Genomic DNA, 17,017 nt, shown 5'->3' with positions numbered 1-17,017 from the left:
TTTACCTAAAAATGACAAATTATAGAAAAACTTAATCTCATAATTTATAATAAAATTTAATATCTAGTGCACTCAATAATTTGGCATGAATTGTTTAGTTTGGACTGTATTGGGCCACTATGAACTGGTGGTTCACAAGTTCAAGAGATTGGGAGTTGGAAAGAGGGAGGACCCAACAAGACTTGACCATGCCAGCCACTTCTCCATAATGTATACACTGCCATGTGTACACCATCATGCACATTATAAACTTTTTTTTAAAAAAAAAAAAAAAGAAAGGAAAATTTATTTTGTTGCGTCGCGTAAATGACACATAAAATTAGAAGTTGCACTCAATAATCCAATTCAATTATTTATTTAGTCTCCTTTTTCTATGTAATGGGCTAATGGCCAGTGCATCATTTGTTTTAATTATATATCGTATAATCGAACTCTTCAATATTAATTGTATCCTAAAAATTTTTAAACTTGGTAATAATACATTAAAATACCAGATTAATTTAAAAGAAAATTAATTTATCTAGAATAAATTAAGAAAATAATAGTTGCATCCCTTGGAGAGAGGTCACCACTCACCATCTGCGCTGCCATGGCAGAAAGACCACATGGTGGCTAATTAATTCCTGTTTTCAACAGAAACATAATAACGAAACAGGCTGTCATCCTCTTAGTCGAGTGCTAGCTCCTTCGACCTAAATTCCAAAGAACCATCTGCATCTCCGCCTTCACGTACAACTTCTTTATGTATAATTGCGAAGCCTTCTTAAGGAAACGTATATAAATATGCACCAACCATTCCATCTTAAAGTTTATTAGTTGAGAACTAATTGTAGGTACGTACCTAACATGTTTCTCATTTCTAATTACAATTCCATATATCCATGCATGTCATCTTTCGATAATCTTAATTAATTATCGAGTCACTATTATTGCTAACTTCTAAAGCATCACTTATTATTATTAAAGAGGTCAAGTAGGGTATGTTGCTTTGGGTAGGAGAGCTTCATATGGAGAGAATTGGCTCATAAATGAGATGGGTTTGTATTGTAAAGTTTCTCTTTTTGGTATGTAATCTTTCTTGGTTTATTCTAATCAAATATAAATAAAGGCATAATGAAAACTAATGAGATTTTAGTACATAGTGACAGTGGAGTTGTTTCTGAAATTAAATAAAAAAAAGATTAAAATATAATTTAGATTAATGCTTTTCAGTTCAATTAAGAGAATCATTGAAGCAGACCCATTCATCATGATTCACGATTAATGGTTTGGATAGAAACATAACATAAAAATCAACATCAGAGGGCAGCCCCCCATGCCAGGTTAGTATCACTATTCACTAATCACTAGCAGAGATGTAATGCTTCAGCCACTACCACATATACATAATTATTCAATTAATTATTGGAAGCCTACTTGAAGACAAAATATTAATAATTAATCAATAATCTGGATAAAGTTTTTCTTTTCCGCGGCCAAAACTTATCCTCCAATGCTTCTCTTTTCCTTTAGCTGTAGGCTTTAATTCTCATTAAGCCCTCATTTTTTATTTATAATTTTCTCATTAAATGTGCCTATGATTTTCCAGATAGTCAACAACTGTAATAGATACTCCATCCCTTCCCTTTCCAGGGTTGTTTTAGACTTTTTATTCTTTTTTTTTTTAACCGTGTTTTATTTGTCATTTAAAAAATTAAATAAATATAAATTATTTTTTAATTTTACTTTATTTATTATTATTTTCAAAGCATTAATATTCTTCTTATCACTTTTTTTACCTTTATAGGTATTTTAATTAATTACTGATATATTTTTTTATAAAAATAAAATTATAAAATTATTTCCTAAATTCTTATTAAGAAAAACTTAAAACCCACTTGAAACGGGACGAAGGGAATATCATTGTTCTCATTATCTCCCTTATTTTCATTTATCCGATAAAAAAATGGCATAATGAATCAATGCAATTTTACTAGAATTAATTTAGTTGATTTATTTTTAATTAATTCCATTTTAAAATAAAAAATTAATTATTTTTAATTAAAAAAATTTTATTTTATAAAAAAAATATATAATTTTATGACAATTTAATTAAAATTTTTTCTTTTGATTTTTATCTACTTCTTTATACCCCTTGTAAAAATATATAAACGAAGATTTGATTTGTGGACCAATCATAAAGAAAGTATATATTATAATTATATTAAAATCGTTAAATTCTAATTTTAAATTTTAATAAAAAGAAGATAAAAGAAAATAAAAGGTAGAGTGCACGCGTGGGAGAAATGCTTAGCATTGGCAGAAACATTATTTAATGGTATCTGGGTCGATGGGAGTGGGACCCTACTTAAGGAAATGCCAACTAGACAACTTTTTTCTATTTGGGTTCTCTCTTCTCAGTCATGATCTTAACTCTGCAGCCCAAACCATTGGCAGGCTCATTAATAGTAGCCCAGAAAACTGAATCGTGAGCCCAATAAGTTAATTTTTCTTTAAAATATTATTAAAATTCACAATAAAATTATAAATTTAAAATTATTTAAAGTGTATTAAAAAAATGAAATTTAAAATAATTTCACTTGAATTAAATTTAAATATTTATTTTTTAAAATCGATAACTATCCAAATAAAATTTATAATACTTATCAAAAAATAAAGATTGAGGGGTCAAACCTTTTTTTGCCTCCTGCATTCGTCTGCGTCGTTGGGGTCCAAATGGGGTCAAAAATCGAGCATAAAAAATTGTCAAAAGCTTAAAATTTTGAAATTATTAAAAAGGGATATTATGTTATGCGTATGTGATTCCCGAAAATGTGAGCATTTTTAGAGAAATGTGGATTCCTTTTTCTTTTTCACAGCAAATTATTTTGTCAACTTGCATTACTGAATGGATCTTTTCTTTTTCCCCCATTGAGCTTGGGATTGTGAATTAATTTGTTGTATAGCAATATTTTCAAAGGGATCATCATAGTATCATTGTCACCTATTCTTTCACTGATTAATCCAGAAAATCCAATCCCTAAATTTAACTTATTTTTCGCTTTTATGGGTGCTACTTTATTTGTTATCATTAGCTGTGTTGAATAAGTTTTGGACATATAAGGAAAATTGCTCCTCTACTATATATCCCATATGTAACTTTGTTTATTTTCCCAAAGAAACAGCACCAAAATAAATAAAAAATAAAAAAACCTTTTGATCTGCTATATATATATATATATATATATACAGACACGTTAAAATCTAGGTGCTCACATGTTAAGATTAGAGGAGTTAACTGGTTATAAAAAAAAAAAAAAAGCCAACCTCTATATAAGTCAGCAAAAAATAATCAAAAGGAAAACGATTAGGATTTGATATCATATTAGAAATTTAAGTCCAATCTTAAAATTCAGTTATTAAGGTTAGAGGAGCTAGCAGGTCTTAAGGTCTTTATGGTGGATTGTGAGATTATGAGTTGTAGCATTGTGGCTGTGTGTGATTGGACAATGGTTTTTACACACTAGATGAAAATTAAAGGTAGGGTTTGTGATGAGAAAAAGTAGAGATGAGAAGGAGACTACAAGTAGACCTTTTAATAAGAGGAGTCAAAATTGAACTCTTTTGAGTTTGTGCAAGACATACATGCACTGCAAATTAAATAGGTAAAGAAAACATAAGATGAAAAATCAAAAGAAAGAGAGAAAGTAAAAGAAAAGAAAAAGGAATGTGTAAAAGGAAAATTAAGAAAGGAGGACGAAAGAAAATTAAAAGTTTGCATATATAGTGATGATTTTTCTGTGCCATCAATTCAATTAATTGTGTTTGGACTGTCATCCATTTACTCTCAAAGCAAAATCCCTTTTCTTGCACATTTGCACCCACTTTTCCTTACACGACATGACAATTTTCTCACCAAGTGATCATGTTCATCATCCTAGCTTCTTTCTAATATTTTTTTGGGCTCTTCCTCGAGAGAAAAGAAAAAGGGGAATGAAAAAGCAAAGAGAATTATACTGTAGAACCATAAAGTCGTGAGCTAAGTATATATAAAGATACCCCATGTAAATCTAGTTGGGAATATATTTCAATCCAAACAATGATGCCAGCCCACATTCACTTTATTTGTCACCATGCATTAAAGGGTTTTTTTTTATATAAAAATAATAATAATGATAAAAAAAAACAGAAAAGCAGGCTCAGTAACAACAGCAGTACCCAACAATCCCTTTCTATCAAATTCCAAGCTAAAAAGGCTTCCAAGCAAAACGAAAACTAGAGTATAGAAATATAAAGTGATTAACAAAAGTGGCTGAAGATGACCCTTTTCATTCATTTTCACTTGTAATTTACATGATTAATTGTGTGTGTGATGATCCCGTTTCTTGCCACATGTCTATAACACTTTTCTCCTACCGACATGTTTGCCCCTTTGGATCAACTTCCAACCACTTCATAAATATTTTTTTACTCTCTCTTTCTTGTTGGATTTTAGTGCTTTTAACGGTCTTCCAACCACAACCGTAGGATCCATTCTAATTTTCCTGCATTTGGCTGACAATCTCTTGAATATATATATACATATGAACACAACGTCAATTACCCTTTCTTTTAATTTTTTTCTTTTTTTAAAGGATAAACCCATTAAAGGCAAAACAACAATTTGAATACTTCATGCATAAATATGTTTAGATAATAAAGAATTAATGTTTAACTTAACTCAATTCAATTATTAAAAATATAATATTTATTTAATAGGATCAGATTTAAATTGTCACTCCCTTAATTTCCCTCTAACAGATATAATTTGCATGTGGGTATTAAAAGAGGGGTGGTTGTTGGGGGAGTAGAATTAGGAGGTTTAATTTGGGAGCGAGGTATAAGGTTTAAAAGGAAGAGTAATTGAATGTTGATGCATATTGCATGAGATGGTGTGGCCCATAGACACGTGCAAATGATGGCATTGTCTTGTCTAATGATGGATTCCCACCGTTTCTTCCACTGTGTGGGATCCACTCCTATCATGCAACCCTACTTCTCTTTGTTCTCTTTATCTTTGACCAACCCTAATCACATTACCAAACAAAATCATTTCTTTTCTTTTCTTTTCTTTTCTTCCTAATACATACACCCAGTTACCTGCAACTCTTCTATATGTTCCAATTACTCATGTCTTGTCTCGTTTCCTCACTTCTCAATCTCATCATCCCAATTCCTTGCAACTCCCCTGTACATTCTTGCTCCATTTTTACCAATTAATTAAGTTCCCATATGTTTTTCTTAAACAAAACATGGTTAAATTTTAAATTCTTGATTAGTTGGCCATCTAATCACTTAATTTTAATGAGCTCACTTTATCATCAAAAGATTATTACGCATAGTCTGACACTCGAATTAATGATTCCTATGAATTAATGATTTCTATGGATCTATGTAAATCGATTGCATAATTTGATCTTTAATTATTAACTTTTGATCATTACTTTTGAAGAAAGTATGTATTCCAATATACTGAGAGAAGCTTTGTGGTTTCAAAACTCCTTGCTTTACAGAAAGCATTTAGAATTTATTTATTTTTTAAAGTAAGAGCTATTATTATGAGAACAGCAGTGAATCGTTGGCCAAAATGAAACAATCCCAGCTAGCTATAATAAGATCTGATTAATTAGACAAGTAAATTAAGGTTAGGTACAGAATGATGCCCCCCTATGATCATATCTAACTCTGATAGGCTAAGATTTGAGAGAAATTATATATATATTTTTTCTTGTTTTGATGTCGTGATTGAAGGGGGTGGATTACCGTAGGTGTAATCAGTCATTGATATGTGCCTTACGTGAGGCCAAAACACATGGGCTCAACTTCATATATAAATTAATCTTAATTATATGTCAACATCTGATATCATTATCTCAAGCATTGTAGTCAAGCTGGAATGACACCTGGCCAATAGAATTTAACCTCTATGAATTCGCTTTTGGAAGTAAGATCTTCCTCTTTTGGAGCATTGTAATAACCACGATTAAGGGTTTCAGTCTCATATAACTACTTTTCTCTTGGAGCGATTCCTTAAAGGACCTGCCCATTGTTTTAAAAAAGAAAATCTATTGGATCATAACAAGAAAATTAATCAACTCTGGTAGCAGCAATATTCAAGGAAAGTAAGAAGAAATAATTGAAGGTAAAAATTCATATATGGCTTGGCTCCAACTGGATCCAAGAGGTTTGTATCTTGTCTGGGTAAACCCATAAAGGGTTTAGAATGAGCTGTTAAGCAAAGCATATCTCAAAATTCAAATATCACGCCAATTTAATTTGTCAAATATATAAGGATTCTCTTGTACTGCATGCATTCGCAAATCAAAGGTCGGGGGAGACAAGAAGAAAGGGTCACATCAAGCCGGCAACCAAATCTTCATATTTGAAACTCCTTGTTTGTTTTGCAGGAAACTATCAAGGCATACTTTTCTTTTACCATGTGGGTGAAGGAAAGAGATGTATAAGATAATTGGTGAGTAAGATGGCATGGTGTCAGAATGTTTTGCATACCTGCTGTGCCCTAAGAGGAAAAAAATGACTATTATCATTAGTATTTTAATTTGGAAGAAGATGGGGTATCTATATAGGCTCCAACTACTTCTTGAAAACAGGTGTTTTTGTGAAGAAAAAACACAACCCTTTGGGCCGAATTCCACATTCAACCCCTACAAAATCAGTGCAGACAGAGATGGATGATGAACCCAACGTAAAACCAAGTAATATATATATTAAAATAATCGCCTATTACTGTCAAAATTTAATGCAAGAAATCAAGAATATACGTAGCATAAGACATAATTGAGGTCAAGATCCTTGCACCTGCTTCTAGACAAGAATTCCAACATTATCCATTTCCAGGAAAATAAAAATGCAACTCGAATTTTTCTTATATGAATAGTCACAAAAATTTTGTATGTCCACATTGCCCTCCCATGAGAGATCATGCAAGTTAAATTACATGCATAATATATGAATCTAATTGTTGAATTTAAAATGAATAATTATTTGAAACTTTAATGGAATCTAATTTAGAAATGGATGGCATATGTTGTAACTGTAGTAAAATAATAATGTCATTTTCGCTTACAATTTTGCATATCAAAAGAAAATTTTAAAAAAGCTAGTAATAATGTTTACTTCAATTCTTTGTTTGGGTAGAAAAAAAAAAAAGATGAAGATGGAAAATAAGTATGAAAAATTAATGATTTTTCCTTGTTTAGAAACAGGTTGGAAAATAAAGGGAGAGAATAATCATAATTTTCTTTGGTACAATCTCTTTAATTTAGAAAGAAATAATGAAAGTTGAGAGAAAATAGTATTAGTTAGATGAAATTGTAAATAGGTTCTCATATAATTTAAATTTACATCGATGTTACAAAAGTGAAAAGGTAAGATAATAATCTGATACAAATATTTTCCCTCCCTTCATGGTTTAAGCTTTCCAAGTAAGAGAAAACAAAATTATTTCCATTTCTTTTCTTTTTTATTTTTCTTTCATCCAAAATATATATATATATATATATATTATATTTATCCTTATTTTCTTTCTATTTATCAAAATATTTCCAAACATATGGTATCTTGGAAAAAGTTCAGTCCAATCATAAGAATTAACATGAATTGAGGGTAGACAAAACTCTCTTAAAAAAAAATCTATCCATAATTTAAGACACGTGAGGAAAATGCCCCGAGTTTCAATGACTATAATCTCTACTTAATTGAATTTGAAACAATCCCAATTGGCATCTTAATCATGTTGGACTTAGCTCATCAAATAAATTGTTTTTTTCCCCTTCCAAATTAGACTGGTTTCATGCATAGTTTTTTGATAAAATTGCACACGATAGTGAGAGTACACAATAATTTCTCGAATCATAGCGAGCCAAACCAAACTGGTTTTTCACGGACTGCTAATTAACCTATGAAAAAACGGACATTCTTCATTACTGGAAAAAGAGAAGACACTGTGTCTGTTGTTTAGTTTCAGAAGCGAAATAGTCTGATTTAGAGCAAAATCATGACGAAGAATTTAGCCTCAGCAAGGTAATTGATGATAAACAATTCGTGGCAATGATTTTGAATCGAACACGAGTTCTGTTCATGTTTCACTTGTCACTTGATTATTCATACCCAATCACACGTGCATGAGAAGAATTACTTGACAGTACTCACCAGAAATTGTCCATGATTGAAGTCATCAAGAACCAGATGCTTCTGCGATGCTGGTTTCACTCAATCACTCATCATATTTACAAGGAGGCAGAATTATTATTTACCCCTCTGTTTTAATACGTACTTATTACCAGCTAATCAGTGGCTATAGGATACCCAAATATGGCGCTGCCAGACCCAAGAGACCAAGCGGGCATTGAAAAAAACATAAGGTGGGTTTTGGGTTTGGTGGGCTTTTATTAGTTTATACTATTTGGGAAATTGGAGCTACGGATCCCAAAGATAAGGGATTGGATATGGCAAGCACTAACAAAAGATTTGGTTTTTCTTGCTATGTTTTTTCAACATTCTCTCTACCACAGGGAAAAGACGACGGCATTCATCACTTGTTCTCTTGCTCAGGTCTCACTCGCTCACTACCAATATCCGCATCTGGAAAGCAAAACAAGTTCCATTTTCAAGTATTGGGATTGGAGGAATTTTTTTCATTCCTCACTCTTCCTCTCCATCTAGCTCTACTTTTTGGGAGAAAAAGCTTGAGAGAGGCCACCGAAAAGCATACACTCCTTATCATGAAAGCAAGAAAAAAAAACAACCAGACTAGACGGGCCAACCCACACGCATATACACACACTCACATACCCACACGCTCGCACAATTATCTTCCTTTAACTCCCACTGTATATACTGTGTCTTTTTTCTTCTCTTTTCTTTTTTAATAATGGAAATCCCAAGTCAACCTCGCCTCATGATTTGGTCTTGGGTTGTTCTAAGCACCACCTCATTTCCCACTTTCTTTAGCTTCCTCTATATATTTACCGCTCTACTTCTTTCAGTTCTCCACCATGGGAAGCATGAAGGTGCATCAGTTGGCACGTGGATTCTGGGAGCACGAACCCTCTCTCTCTCTTGGTTGCAAGCGTCTTCGCCCTCTTGCTCCCAAGCTGGCCAACACAGATAGTGTTGCCTCTTTCGATCTCAAGAGCTTCATTAGACCCGAAAGTGGCCCTAGAAAACTTGGATCCTCTGACGAGAAGAAAGATTCACATCAGGTGATGATCATTCTTAACTAATATATATATATATATATTATTAGTTTCATGTGTCCTTTACGATCCAAACAGCTGCTAACCACTTCACTATAACATATGGATGTGCAAGTTATAACACTATAGTTAAGAAAGAGAGAGCTTCTAGCAAGCTTATACTAGAGAAATAGGACAGAATATTAGTATTACTAGCTTGTTCAAGGAGAACTAGGGCTAGATATTACTTATGGCCTGCATATTACTGATGATGAACCATAATTATATTGATGTAGGTGGAGACACACCCAGGAGGGACCCGGTGGAACCCGACACAAGAACAGATAGGTATACTGGAGATGCTGTATAGAGGAGGAATGAGAACTCCCAATGCCCAACAAATAGAACAAATCACGGCACAGCTAGGCAGATATGGCAAGATCGAAGGAAAGAACGTGTTTTACTGGTTCCAAAACCACAAAGCCCGCGAAAGGCAAAAGCAGAAGCGCAACAGCCTTGGTCTAAGCCATAGTCCGAGAACCCCAGGCACCATCACCTCTATATCTTTGGATTCGAGGGTATGTATTCAGTAGGTAATCAAGGTTCTTTTCTTTTTAAATAAATTCTACTAGATTTCTTTGAAAGCAGAAGCTGGTTTTGATTGAGGAGTGTATAAATTTACACAGGGAGAAGTTGAGAGAGACGAAGACAGTCCATACAAGAGAAAGTGCAGGAGCTGGGCATTTGAGTGCCTAGAATTAGAAGAAATAAGGTCATGTAGAGAGGAAGGAGATAGAACTCTGGAGCTTTTCCCATTGCACCCGGAAGGCAGATGATGGGGTTTGAAAAAATTTCTAATTCATCAACTCTGTTTCATTTGTGATCATGAACTACTGCTTGATGTGCTTTTCTTTCTTTATTTCTACCGTTGTTTCGAGAAAAAAGAAAGACAAGATGTCTCTGTGTACTCTATTTCTGACTTGGAACCAAAGCTCTTTGTCACTCTTTACTCGATCTCTGGTTGTGCGATCCCTTTGGGGTTTGACTAACAAAGAAATTTGTTGAGGCAAAGCTTTTTTAGGTTAAAAAGAAGTAGGCTATGGACACTGAAGTCCACGCACCTACAATGGTAATGTTAAGCCTAGCTACTCCTTGATATATACATATTTTAAGTTTCAAATGGGAAAGGGGTCGCGTCTTCTTCCACCTATACCAAGAAAAATATGACAAAAATTGCACTACTTGGAAGACTTTTTATAAAGCAACGTATCAGCAGACATAATTTTTTTTTCTGAGAGTGATTGACATGCATTTCCAATGAAAGAATACTGCTAGTGTTGTGGTGGGGCATGACTTCACATCGCCATCAGCCTTGCCGCTGCGGTTTGGAGGGAAAGATGGACCCCCCAAATTTGAAACCAAAAGGGAGGGTTTCGTGAACCCAAAACTCCAACTACTACTACTATTATTATCATTTCTTTCTTTTGGAATGAAACAAAGCTACATATATTATTGATAATTTTGTTCAAGTTGGATTATAATCATGAGATTAATTAGAGTAACTAAATAAATAAAATAAATTCATGCATAATTATTTGGAATAAGATTTGAGCTTCTAACCTCATATAAAATAAATTAATAGTCATTCGATTAATATATTTTCGTAAGAAATTGTATTGCTGAGATTTTTTTTTTGTCAAACGAAAAAGGTTCAAAATTCAAGCCTTAATTGCCAAATCTGCTAAGCTTGATCTGAAATTCTGATGTATTGGCCCTTAAACTCATATCATATGCTGCCTTTCAATTCAGTCAAACGTATCTGAATTTTGTTATTGATTAGTAATTTTGTCTAATTTAATTTGCCACTGCTACTCATTCATATATGGTGAATGGTTAGAGCAAGGCACTGTCATTTCTCACTTCCCCTTGGGTTTTACCAGACTCCCTCCTTCCTTTATTGCCCAAGGAATTGGCTGGTGTAGGTCTCCCTAAATTTATTTCTTGGTAGTGTATTTCAATTTCCTTAATCTTTAAAATAATAATAATAAAATTTTTTTATCTAAACATAGTTCGTTATTATCTAAATGACAATAGTAAATAACAATTCATATTTATTTATATGAATATATTATGTTTTAAATTAACAAAAAAAATAAAGATGTATTAGTTTATTGAAATCAACATAATCAATTAAGAAAATAAAAAATAAAAAAGAAATAGAGGTCGTGGCCACTGCTGATGGTACCACGTGTAATCCCGTGCCCAACAATATTACGTAACGCCTGATTTCTCTTGCTCAGCATCATACGCGTTTTAATTAGAGCCGTCAACAAAAAAACCGCCAGGTGTGGGACCATGAAAAGATCGGACGGTCCAGAAGTGAAGTCCTTAAAGACCAAGATAGGATGTTATTGTTTCCAAATAACCTTACTATATAAACGACACAGTTACCACTACCAGTGTACCAGTGCGGTGCAACTCGTTCTGCCCTCCCACCCAAAAAGCCAAAAATATTTTCTCCTCTTAACCTTCCTCCGTCGTTTTCCGTCCGGCTCTCCGACGATTTTACCCTATTTTACCCCTCCCTCTCCTCTTCCTATCCCCATATTACCCAAAAAAAATTCACAAATTTTACACCTTTGAGGTCTTAGATTGTAATTTCAGATTTCAGTTTAGGATCAGGGACTGTTAGCCACTGCCGTCTCTGTGTGTGTTTTCTTGTTCTCTCAGGGTTTATTTTCACATAACAAGAGGAGAGCAGAAAAAACACATTTTTTTGGAAGAGAGAGAGAGAGAGAGAGAGAAGGATCTAGAAGGTTTGTGTTTTCGAGATGGCGCAGATTCAGGTGCAGCATCAACCGGGACCTAACGGAGTGGCGGAGACCTCAGGCGGGATTCCGTTCATGCCGACTTGGCTCTGTGTTGGAGATCTTGACCTGAACGTGACCGACTCGCAGCTCTTCGATCTGTTTAGTCAGGTCGGTCCAATTGTTTCAGTTCGGGTCTGTACGGACTTGACCACCCTTCGATCACTGGGATATGGTTATGTTAACTATAACAACCCTCAGGATGGTTAGTATTTATTTTCCCTGATTTTCAATTTACTGTAATGATTTATTCTAAAACTGTTATTTTATGTACTAATTTATGAAAATTTCAAATAAACAATAGTGAAAAGTGAAAAATTTGAATATGCATTGGCTTACTGGCTAACAAGGAACAGTATACTAGGAATTTGCACTACCCTATTGAAAGACTGCAGTTTTGCAACCTCTGATTGGTGCATTTCCCTAATTAACATATTGAGCGTTATTTAGGATTTTGTTTGACAAATTATGAGGGCTAGTCTGAACTTACATCCCACATTCTGGACCCGAGTTCATGATACGTGCAATTAGGTGGGGTAAGGGAAAAAAAAAAGAGAGAGAGAGAGAGAATTTAGCACTTAAAAGCAGGGTACTTATTTATATTAGATATATATTAGATTGATATACTGTATATTTCTGTGTTATATTTAGCAAATTTCTCCCGCTAATTAAAGTTTCTGGCTACCCTGCTGAGCTTATGCTTTCCTCATTTACAGCTGCAAGAGCATTGGATGTTCTAAACTTCACTCCTCTTAATAACAAGCCCATTAGGATCATGTGCTCTCATCGAGACCCTAGTGTTCGTAAAAGTGGGACAGGAAATATTTTTATCAAGGTATTCGCAATTTTTCATATGTTCTCTCTTCTATTTCTCTCTCTGTTATTAAGGAAGTATCTTTGAGCATGCTAGAATTACTTTTCCCTTCCTGCTTGGAAAAGCTTTCTGTTTCATGCCCTTCTGCAGTTCTTCAAGCAAAATTGGCCTCGGGGTGCCTTTTCTTTGTTTTTATTTATTTATTTATTATTACATTCTTGACTTAACACTTACATTTCATTCTTCCATTCTGTTTTAGTGATTGGCAGAACCTGGATAAGGCTATTGATCACAAAGCTTTACATGATACATTTTCATCATTTGGCAACATTCTTTCTTGCAAGGTGGCTACTGATGCTTCTGGCTAGTCCAGAGGCTATGGTTTTGTACAATTTGACAATGAAGAATGTGCTCAAAATGCTATAGATAAATTGATTGGCATGCTGATTATGATAAAGAAGTTTATGTTGGACACTTCCTTCGTTAGCAGGAAAGAGATAGTACATTGAATAAGACGAAATTCAATAATGTCTCTGAAAAATTTATCTGAATCAACAGAAGATGAGGATTTGATGAATATTTTTGGTGAGTATGGAGTAATTACTAGTTTTGTAGTTATGAGAGATGCAGATGGAAAATCAAATGGTTTTGTATTTGTCAATTTGGAAAATGCTGATGATGCTGCGAAAACTGTTGAGTCTCTTAATGGGAAGAAGTTTGATGACAAGGAATGGTATGTTGGAAAAGCACAGAAAAAATCTGAAAAATAGCTTGAACTGAAAATTCAGTTTGAGCAAAGAATGAAGGAAGCTGTAGACAAATTCCAAGGGGTGAATTTGTATATCGTGAATTTGGATGATAGCATCAATGATGAGAAGCTAAAGGAACTGTTTGCCGACTTTGGTACAATTACTTCATGCAAGGCATGTAATTATGTTTCCTTATGTGGTAAACATTTTTAATGATCTCATCTCTTCTATAATTCATCAATTTTAAGTCTTTAATTTGCAGGTTATGTGTGACCCAAGTGAAATTAGCAGAGGTTCTGGTTTTGTCGCCTTTTCAACTCTTGAGGAAGCGTCTTGTGCTGTAAGTTCTAATCTTTATGGTTGTTATAGTATGTGATCAGAAATTAATGTGTGCTTATTTGTTTCTATAGAGCTTTCAGAGATGAATGGTAAAATGGTGGTTGGCAAACCCCTCTATGTCGCTCTTGCTCAACGGAAGGAAGAGCGAAGGGCAAGACTTCAGGTATTATGGTTGAGGAGCTACTGGACTAATATTCTAATATTTTCTATGATGATTTATGAATTTCCCGAGGATTGGATTTCGTCTATGTCATGTTGCATTCAGATAAGCTGGATTTATGTGGGCACATGCATTGCCTTTGTGGTTAACATATTATTTGATTCAGCTGTTATTTGTCGTGCTTTGACACTGACACTCATAAGACCATTTTGATTGACCTACAGATTTCTCCAATTGATTTTTTTCCCCTATTTATAAAGAGAGGATCTTTTGAACAATTTTTTTTTTAAATATTGCATATCATTAGAGTGCGATTGGATTTCATTTAGTAATTGATTTATCAATGGATATTTGTTATGTTGGCATGAATTAAATGTCCCTTTCTTTATCTGGTGCAGGATGAATGTTTATTAGTTATCTTGATTCCCCCTTTTTAGGTGTTAATTTTCACTGAATTTGTTAAGATGACACATTATCCGTATATCTATGAACTCCTTTTTTTCACACGGGAGGTGTGTTCCCTGCAGGCACAGTTTTCACAGATGAGGCCAGTTACCATGGCATCTTCAGTTGCTCCTCGAATGCCAATACATTCTCCAGGTACTGGCCTAGGTCAGCAATTTTTATATAGTCAGGCACCTTCAGCCATAATTCCTCCCAGGTAACCTGTCTTTAATTTCTTTTTCTTTGCTACATTCATACTACTTGATCCAGTGAGAAAAAGAAAATGGTTCTACTTAATAATCAGTTGTTGCAAACATGATTGTTCATTTTTATGTTTGAATTTTTTTGCTTTATTGAAATTGTGTGCTTGGCTTCTAGTTTCATCCTCTTTGATCTTGGTTTGGATGACTATTTTTGTAATCTGCATTTACATCGTATGCTGATCTAAAGAAGGTAAAAGTTTTATGATTGTTCTAAAATTGTCCAGCTGTATTTGTAATGGCTCTACTATTTTCATTTTTTTTAAAATAATTTGTATATGTCTGCTACTTGTAGTTGGAAGAAATGTTCTTGTCTGTGATGGTCCAATAAGAGTAGAAAAAGAGTAAAAGCTATCTGAGATGGATTTTCTTGAACATTGTGGCACTCAGTGCCTTGTATTTCTAAAAATCTTCATTTTATATTCATCATTTTTGTAGTCTGAATTGGATATGATAATGAAGTATGATTAGTCTAGTCTCTTGGTGTTTGTGGTGAATTTGATTGCATTTACGAGTTTAGGTGCAAATAATGAAGTGAACGTGATTCTCTAGATGTACAATAATCTCATCATTGTTGTTATTGATATTGAATCTTTCAATTTCCTTAGGCTAGTTGGATACCAGCAGCAACTTGTTCCTGGAATGAGGCCTGGGTGCCAAATTTCTTTGTCCCACTATTTCAGCAGCGCCAGCGCCCTGGAGGGCGTTATGGAGCAGAGCAGGTCCTATTCAACAGACCAAGCAGCCAGTCCCTCTGATGCACCAGCAGGTTGTTAGAAATTAGGCCTTTTCATTGTTGTGCTTATTTATTGCTCACAGCTTAGTTATAAGAAAAATTGGCTTGTACTAGATGCTTCCTAGGGGATGTGTCTATGGATATCCACCTGGCCGCAACATGCCAGGTGTTGCTGGAACTATGCTTTCTGTTCCCTATGACATGGGTGGCATGCCAATAAGAGATGCTGCTACTGGGCCACCTATGCCCATTAATGCTTTGGCTACAGCCCTTGCGAATGCTACCCCTGAACAGCAAAGAACTGTAGGCCTTTTCTTCTTTCTTCTTCTTCATCTTCTTCCATTTCTTTTCCTCTTTTTCCCCTTTATGTGGCTTGCATATTCCTGCTGGTTCATTGGGACTTGAAAAGGTTTCTGATTTTGTTCCTTGGTTTTGTGGACGTATAGCTGCTGGGTGAAAGTCTCTACCCTTTAGTGGATCTGATGGAGCATGATTCAGCAGCAAAGGTTACAGGCATGCTTCTGGAAATGGATCAGACTGAGGTTTTACACCTGCTTGAATCACCAGAGGAGTTAAAGGCAAAAGTAGCAGAGGCCATGGAGGTTCTAAGTAGCGTTGCTGGACAGCAGCAGGCAAACAACCCTGATGATCAGCTTGCCTCACTATCCCTAAATGATGGCCTTGTCTCGTGAAGTATGTTTTGGGTGAATTAAACAGGTGCATAAAGTGGGTTTATGCAATTTTTAGAGCTAGTTTTATTGGCAAAGCAGATCTAAATTCAATTCTATATTGGGTTACGTAGGCGTACATAGGTTGTTGGGAATCTGAACTTATATTTGCTTCATTATTGGTATTTGGTAGGATTCTTAATATTTGGTAGAATGAGATACATTTTTCATTCAGATGATTTGAATTGCCATGTTGACTGGTTTGCACAGATGTTATAATAATGAAACATTTGGTTTGTCCGAGATTACCTCATATTTTGTTGCAGCGATGTTTGTGATTGTTGTTTAGCTCAATTTATAATGGCAATCTTGGCTGATTTTTCCAGCTTTTTTTTCGTTGTCTGTCTTGCATGGTATTATCTATTTTGCGTATTTGGAATTCCCGCATAAAGTTGACAATTTTTAGGCTATTTCCCATCTTCAGCACTGTCAAAACCTTCCAAAATCATTTATTCAAAGAATAACTTGTTTTGGGATCAAGGTTTATTGTGAGGAGAGTAGGACTGCTTTATTAGGGTGGGACTTCAGGCGAAATGTTATCCACTAGAATTATATAAAATGCATAAAGTAATATTCAGAAAATATGGTGGAATCATAATGGTCTCATTTAAGTATCACCTCATTAGACAGCATTTTCTAGTCATGCACTTTATATAATCCTAATATAATTAAACTATTGATAAGTATCGTTTTTCCATAACACTA

General features: G+C 34.2%; 1 protein-coding gene and 1 pseudogene across 1 annotated transcript; both read left to right on the top strand.

The window, feature by feature from the left end:
* Positions 1–8,912: 8,912 nt before the first annotated feature.
* On the top strand, positions 8,913–10,224 carry LOC110671166 (WUSCHEL-related homeobox 4). Its single transcript, XM_021833543.2, has 3 exons — positions 8,913–9,242; positions 9,512–9,793; positions 9,902–10,224. The coding sequence occupies exons 1-3, from the start codon at positions 9,036–9,038 to the stop codon at positions 10,049–10,051; spliced, it is 639 nt and encodes a 212-aa protein (XP_021689235.1). The 5' UTR covers positions 8,913–9,035; the 3' UTR covers positions 10,052–10,224.
* Positions 10,225–11,654: 1,430 nt separating this feature from the next.
* On the top strand, positions 11,655–16,565 carry LOC110671167 (polyadenylate-binding protein 2-like; annotated as a pseudogene).
* The last annotated feature ends 452 nt before the right edge of the window (positions 16,566–17,017 follow it).

The sequence above is a fragment of the Hevea brasiliensis genome, chromosome 12 (assembly GCF_030052815.1).
Source record: "Hevea brasiliensis isolate MT/VB/25A 57/8 chromosome 12, ASM3005281v1, whole genome shotgun sequence".
NCBI classification, from domain to species: Eukaryota; Viridiplantae; Streptophyta; class Magnoliopsida; order Malpighiales; family Euphorbiaceae; genus Hevea; species Hevea brasiliensis.
The sequence above is the reverse complement of the archived record's forward strand: the minus strand, read 5'-3'. Positions and strand labels throughout refer to the sequence as shown.